We start from the raw sequence: 7,270 nt of genomic DNA, 5'->3' as shown, positions 1-7,270 counted from the left end.
GGAGCAGCGGCGGCAGCTCAAGTGGAAGATGAGCAGCGTGACGCCGAACGTCGTCAAACACACGGTCGGCCGGTCGCACTTCAAGGCCACCAAGAGTGAGTCTGTCAGGTTGTGTTGTTGTTGTTGTTGTTGTTGTTGTGTTAGTGATGCAGACACAACCGGGTCGAAGTCGCACAACAGATGTTTGAACCGTTCGACCTGTTTCTGTTGATTCTGGAGTTTTTAACAAAATGCAGAAACGACATCAGTCAGTTTGCAGTTTGTGGTCTTTCTGGTCTTTTTGTGCGTCTTTGCGGTTGTTTGTCTCTCTTTTTTTTTTTTTGCCAACTCTTTGCGTTTGAGTAATTTTACATTTTGTGTCTCTTTTCGTCAGTTTAAGTCTCTTTCTGGTCGTTTTGTGTGTCCTTGCAGTCGTTTTGCATCTTTTTTTTTGTAGTTTGTGTCTCTTTCTTGTTGTGTTTCTGTTTTTATTGTTTCTGTTTTTGTTAATTTTGTGTGTCTGTGCATTTGTCTTTCTTTTTTTTATTGTGTGTCTCTGGTGTTTCATCACAGTCTTCTGACTCTTGGTATTTGTTTAGAGCATTCTTGTGTGTCTGTTTTCACTGATTGTGCTGCTTTTGTGTTCATTTTGTGTTTCTTTTATATTTGTTTTGTCTCTGGTCAGGTTGTGTCTGTTTCTGTTTGTGTGTCTGTTTTCACTGATTCCGTTTATGTTCACTTTGCGTGTCTTTGTCTTCAGTTCTTTCTCTTTCTGCTCTTTTTGTGTCTTTGTCACAGTTTTCTGGCTGTTGCTGTTTGTTCTGAATAGTTTTGTCTCTTTGTCGTTGTTGTGTGTCTGTTTTTATGGGTTGTGCGTGTGTTTGTGTTTCTTGTCTCTTTTTTTATTGGTCAGTCTCAGGATGGTTTTAGTGTAAAGTGAAGCGTCTGAGCTAATCCTGGATGGTGTGTTTGTTCCTGCAGAAAGCCACGACTGGTTGGGCTGCTGGGGTCACCACATGAAGTCTCCGGCCTTCAAGACGCTCAGCGAGCACCAGAAGGTAAGAACCAGCTTCAGACCGCTCGTCTGAGGTCCGGACGTACACCTAACGAGGCTTGTTTTGTTTTCGTCTCGCCGTAGCTGAACCACTTCCCGGGAACCTTCCAGATCGGCAGGAAGGACCGTCTGTGGAGGAACCTGTCCAAGATGCAGGTTCGCTTCGGCAAACAGGAGTTCAGCTTCTTCCCGCGAACCTTCATCCTCCCTCAGGACATCAAGCTGCTCAGAAAAGCCTGGGAGGACAGCGGCTCCAAGCAGAAGTGGATCATCAAACCGGTGCGCTCGCAGATCAGTTTATCCAGACTAGTTTCACATCATCCAGGTGTTTTGGAGTTTCTGGCTCCAGGTTTGTAGGTCAAGAGTTATGACAGTTTTCACTGTTTATGTCTTTATCCAATTTGACTTTAGATTTTTCCAGAATAAGGAGAAAATGTTCAATATGACGTCCAAAGAGTAATTCAGAAATGATCTAAAGGCACAAAAAAAGTTCTTCATGACCAAAACTGTGTCCAAAAAACTTCTAAAATGACTGAGAATGATCCCAAACTAGTCTTGAATAACAAGAAAAAGGTCCAAAATTACCAAAGAAATGTCCAAAGCGACCCAAAACTTGTCCAAAATCGTTCAACGATTATCCACATTAACTTAAAATTTGTCCAAAATTGTCCAAGTGTTCTGGATTTTCTGGTTCAGGTCCACAAGTCTAGAGTTACAGAAGTTTTCTTTCTTAATTTTTGTCCAGCTTGACCTAAAACTTGGTCCAAAAGCACAAAAAAAGTTCCATAATTACCAAAGAAATGTCTGGAATGAGTAAAAACGTGACCAAAGTAAAGGAGAATAATTCAAAGTGGTTCTCAGCTGCGTTAGTTTTCCTTTCAGTGCTCTAACTCGTTGTTCTGGTTCTGCTCTGGTCTCCACCAGCCGGCCTCAGCCAGAGGAATCGGGATCCAGGTGATCCACAAGTGGAGCCAGATGCCCCGGAAGAGGCCGCTGCTGGTCCAGAAGTAGGTCGCTGTCCGCCGGTCGGATCCTCCAGAACCCGACCCAGGCCGTCCAGCTAAAGTGTCCCGTTGTGTCTGCAGGTATCTCCACAAGCCCTACCTCATCAGCGGGAACAAGTTCGACCTGCGGATCTACGTCTACGTGACGTCCTACGACCCGCTCAGGATCTACATCTTCTCCGACGGACTGGTCCGATTCGCCAGCTGCAAGTGAGCCCGTTTCAGACCAACTGGACATGTTTGAAATGACTCAGGACTTGTCCAGAATGACTTCACAGAGGTCCAAAATACACAAAAAGGACTTTCACCACCCAGAAATGTTCCATAATAACTTAAAATATGTCCAGAATGATTTGAAATTTGTCCTTAATGACAAAACATTTTTCAGAACTTTAAAAGTGTCCAAAATACACAAAAACTTTAAAAATGACCTAAACGTGTCCAGTGACTGAAAAACGGCTCAAAATCTTTAAAAATGCTAAAAATGTTTCTAAATAACTGAGAATTTGTTCAAAATAATGTCCAAAATACACAAAAAAGATTTAATCGACCTAAACATGTCCAGTTACTTAAAAATGTTTAAAAATCGCTCCGTAATTTTCAGTAATCACTTAAAAATTGGCGAAATTGGTAAACTTTTTTCTAAATGACTTCAGATTTGTAAAAAGTAGTGTCAAAAAAACAGAATATTTATCCAAAATGACTAAAATAACGTCAAAAAGGACTTTTACGTTTCCAGGATGACTCAAGACTTTGACTCTTTAAAACTTTGAAAGTGTCCAAAATACACTTTAAAGAAAAAAGACCTAAGTAGACCTAGAATTACTCAAAAATGATTCATTCAGTAGTTTTCCATAATAACTTAATTTTTCTGAATGACTGAGAATTTGTTCAAAATAATGTCCAAAAAAACAGAATATTTATCTGAAATGACACTAAACTGACTTGAAACTCCTCCGAAATGACTTAAATAACGTCAAAAAGGACTTTTACGTTTCTGCGGTTACTCAAGACGTGTCCAGAAGGATTTTAATTGTCCAAAATACACAAAATTTAAAATTAAAAATTAAAAAGAGCACGACCTAAATGTGTCCAGAATTATTCAAAAATGATCCCGAATCGTTCAATAATTTATAATCATTTAAATATTGTCCAAAGTGACATAAAATGTCCCCGATGACTTTGAAACTTGTCCAGAAATACCTGAAGCTGTTTGTAATGAGGACCTCTGTGATGTCCTCCTCCTGGAGATCTGTGTGAGAAAATGTCCAAAAGACTCAACATTTGTCTGAAACTATAAAAAAACATCTAATTTAACGTCCAGATGGACTTTTAGCAGCCGTTGAACAGACTGAAGAACAGGAAGCAGCATTTGGACTCTCTGGCTTTGTGTCCGTCTGCAGGTATTCGTCTTCCATGAAGACTCTGAGCAACAAGTTCATGCATCTGACCAACTACAGCGTCAACAAGAAGAACTCCGAGTACCAGGCCAACAGCGACGACAAGGCCTGCCAGGGACACAAATGGTACCGCAGACGACGGGTTCTGACCAGAGACTACAGCTGGTTCTCCTGCAGCAGACGGTAAACTGACGCCTGCTGGTGTGTTTCTGTGGTTTCAGGGCTCTGAAGGCCTTGTGGCAGTTTCTGGGTTCAAAGGGAATCAACACCACGCTGATCTGGGAGAAGATTAAAGACATCGTCATCAAAACCGTCATCGCGTAAGTCTGCTTCAGCATTCCTCAGAATGACCCAAAACATGTCCAGAATGACCCAAAACGTGTCCAGAATGACCCAAAAATGTCCCAAATGGGCCAAAACATGTCCCTAATAGCTCAACAATGTCCCAAATGTGTCCAAAATCATCAGATCTTCACAGGTGACTGAAGTGTTTTACATGTTCGGACCGAACTTGTACCTTCAGTCAGTAATGAATAATAATAATCTGTCCTCAGGTCGGAGCCGTACGTCAACAGTCTGATGAAGGCCAACGTCCGCTCGTCCTACTGCTGCCACGAACTGTTCGGCTTCGACATCATGCTGGACGAGAACCTCAAGCCCTGGATCCTGGAGGTGAACATATCGCCAAGGTAACGCCACCAACCGGGTTCACAGGACATCAAATGAATCAGAAAAACCAGCTGGTTCTGGATCTGCAGAACCTTCATCTACTGACCAGAGTTCTACCTTCAGACTGTGAATGTTCCAGAGGTCCAGGTCCTTGAAGTCCACAGAGGAGGGTCCAGATTGATCACCTTAATGGACTTTTTCCATCATTTCTGAGCCTCAGAACTTCATCAGTACAGCAGATAGACACATGACATTTAGGAGGAAGAACACATCTGGGTTCTGCTAGAACCTGACACCAGATCAGCTCAAAAAAGATGCAAAATTACCAGAAATAGATGCAAGATGATCACAAAAAGGCACAAAATCACCACAGAGATTAAAAATCACAACAAAAAGAGACAAAATCACTAAAAAAACATGAAAAATTATGACAAAAATACACAAAATCACCACAAAAAGATACAAAATTACCAGAAAAAGGGCCCCACCTCTGTGTACGTCAGTAATTCAAAGCATGAAGGTAAAACTTTGCTTCATTAAATAACGTTTCTGGAGATGATTTTTAGATTTTCGTCTCTGAACCTTCTCCAGCCTTCACTCCAACACGGCGCTGGACGTCTCCGTTAAAGGCCAGATGATCAGAGATCTGCTGAACCTGGCCGGCTTTCGGATTCCTGCCAGAGAAGACGTGGCGACGCCCTGCAGCAGCGCCTCCAGCTCCACCAGCAGGTGAGGAGGAGCTACTGCACCTGGTTGAAGCTGTCGCAGCGTAGCGCCGCTTCAACGGTCGTCCAAAGGATCCAAAACGGGTCCACAGTACCAAGAAGTGTACCGAAATGACTTAAAGTTTGTCCAGAATGAGTCAAGAACTGTCCATAAGAACAAAGCTTTGTCCAAAATTACTTGAAATGTGTCCAGAGTAAATCAGGAATTGTTCAAAATAAGAAAAAAAATATCCCAAATGACTCAAATTGTCCAGAATTACCAAAATAAAAATAGGTCCAAAATAACACAAATGATCCAAAATGACTTAGATATTGTTTAAAATAACTGAAAATGGTCCAAAATGACTTAAGATTTGTCTGAAATAAGTCTAAAAATGTCCAGAACCAGAGTCTAGAATGACTCTCAAGTTGTCCAGAATAACAGAAACGATCCAAAACGAGTCCAGAAATGCCTCAAACCAACTTTGAGCTTCATTATTATGAGATAAACTTTAAAGGTGTCCTTTGGGTAAACTTCCAGGGTTTAAATCAGGTGGCTGAAGTTCTGCTCTTCAGTAAATATCATCTGGGACCTGATTAATGAAACCTGCAGCCTCACAGATGAGCTTATCGTTGAATCTTTGTGTGTTTTGTGTTTTTCAGTTTGTGTGGAGGGAACCGAGACCGAAGCAAACACGAACTGTCTGCAGACGAGAAGGTGAAGCGGGCCTTTTACCTGACGCAGCGCTACGCCGACCAGGTGAGCAAACACACCGAGTCCTCCAACAGGACGTCACACCGGCACACAGGATGGAAACTCTCAGACCAAGTGGAGAATTAATGAGAGTCTCTGTCTCCTCTCGTCAGGACTTCGTCGCCTCCGTTTTGGACGTTTTGACTCCAGAGGACGTTCGAGTTCTGGCCGAGAGCGAAGACGAGTTGAGTCGCAGAGGAGAGTTCGAGAGAATCTTCCCGTCGCCGTCGTCGTCGCGCTACCTTCGCTTCTTCGAGTGTCCCAGATACCTGAACCTCCTGCTGAACCAGTGGGAGCAGAAGCACTGGAACGACCGGACCAAGTGTACGTCTTCCTCACTCAGTTCTGTGACGTAGTGACGGCTGGAAAAGGGACAAAACTAACACACAGAAACACAAAACCACCACAAAACAATGTAAAGTCTGCACAAAGCAGCCACAAGCATCAGTTTGATCATGAAGGTCGTCCATATCCAGGTCACTGACATGGATGTAGGCTGTAGTTCTACATGCTGGAGCCCAGGAGCTCCTCTGAAGCAGCAGAACCAGATGTTCCATAAGTCCTGTGTTCTCGGTGCAGGTATCGGTCTGCTGAGGACGCTGTGTCAGAAGGGAGTCCACCTGGGAACCAGCGATCCTGCTCACATGGTGAGTCGCTCAGTAGACCAGTAGATCAGAGGTGGAGGGAAACGTACCGAACCGACTGCTCTGAACCTCTTCTGTCTGTCTGTCTGTCTGTCTGTCCAGTGGTCCAAGTGCAGCTACGTCTCCAGGTTCGAGGCCCACAGACAGGATCCGGTCAGCCCATCCAGATCCAGGTACAAACACCTGACAGGGAACAGGTGTCAGGACGGCACTTATGATGATGTCCTGACATCCCCACCAGGGCTGGGTTTGGGTTCTGGTAATGCTGATCAGTCAACTAGTCACGTTTACAGAGAGTCCAGATGTGTGTAACGTCAGTCTGACCAGTTAGAGTCCTCTGTAGGAAGTCAGACGTCACTCATCAGACACTTGTGATGCAGTCCTGATGTCCCTCATGAGCTGTGGACATCCAGGAGCACCACAACTCGCTGACACATGACGTTACGTCTGCTTAGAGTGGTCTAGGATGTAGACGTTGGCAGTAGATGACCTGTCCTGTGTGCTTCTGCAGGGTGGTGGTCTCCCTCCAGCACCGCTCCCACCGCCACGACGACGACGGTTCGGACCGGGAGGTGGCCTCGGTGTCCAGCCTCCCCGCCTCCCCCAGTCCCGGATCCAGCGTCCCCAGCAGTGCCTGCACCAGCCCCCAGCCCAGCCCCGCCCAGAGCCTGCTGCCCCAGCAGTTCGCCTCGCTCTGATCGGACCGGAACAAGCTCAGGGTCTCATCCAGCCTCCTCACAGAACACCCTCCACCGACCTGCCACGTCTCCCAAAGACGACGAGGAAGCGCGACGGCGACTTTACACCGATGAGATTTTATGCACAAAGTGGCTCTTAAACAAAAATCCAGTGATTCAGGTTTACTGCCACAGCACTGAAGACATCACATTCACAGAACCAGACCAGTGTTCCCAATCAAACCACTAACATGCCAACCACTGTTCAAGACATGAGCCTCTGTGTGGCGTGAACATCGTCCTGCTAAGACTTGAACCACGTCGGAGTCCTTCAGTGACGGCTCAGTTTGTCCAGTGATGCGGTGCCGAGCGGCGGCTTTATCGG

The 7,270-nt window shown here is 44.9% G+C and overlaps 1 protein-coding gene across 1 annotated transcript in view; it reads left to right on the top strand.

Moving 5' to 3' along the window:
- ttll4 (tubulin tyrosine ligase-like family, member 4) overlaps positions 1–6,979 on the top strand; it is a gene marked incomplete at its 5' end in the record, with an annotated part of 22,690 nt that extends 15,711 nt beyond the window's left edge. The window contains 14 exons of the mRNA XM_008305093.1: positions 5–95; positions 961–1,037; positions 1,118–1,312; positions 1,958–2,040; positions 2,119–2,247; positions 3,441–3,563; positions 3,659–3,757; positions 3,992–4,126; positions 4,698–4,835; positions 5,474–5,570; positions 5,678–5,888; positions 6,144–6,211; positions 6,311–6,381; positions 6,720–6,979. Coding sequence (XP_008303315.1) covers positions 5–95; positions 961–1,037; positions 1,118–1,312; positions 1,958–2,040; positions 2,119–2,247; positions 3,441–3,563; positions 3,659–3,757; positions 3,992–4,126; positions 4,698–4,835; positions 5,474–5,570; positions 5,678–5,888; positions 6,144–6,211; positions 6,311–6,381; positions 6,720–6,906 — 1,704 coding nt within the window. The remainder of the gene's footprint in view (positions 1–4; positions 96–960; positions 1,038–1,117; positions 1,313–1,957; positions 2,041–2,118; positions 2,248–3,440; positions 3,564–3,658; positions 3,758–3,991; positions 4,127–4,697; positions 4,836–5,473; positions 5,571–5,677; positions 5,889–6,143; positions 6,212–6,310; positions 6,382–6,719) is intronic.
- Positions 6,980–7,270: the final 291 nt, after the last annotated feature.

This window comes from Stegastes partitus, unplaced genomic scaffold (assembly GCF_000690725.1).
Source record: "Stegastes partitus isolate 25-593 unplaced genomic scaffold, Stegastes_partitus-1.0.2 Scaffold2405, whole genome shotgun sequence".
NCBI lineage: Eukaryota > Metazoa > Chordata > Actinopteri > Pomacentridae > Stegastes > Stegastes partitus.
Note: the sequence above shows the minus strand (reverse complement) of the source record. Positions and strands in the feature narration are given on the sequence as shown.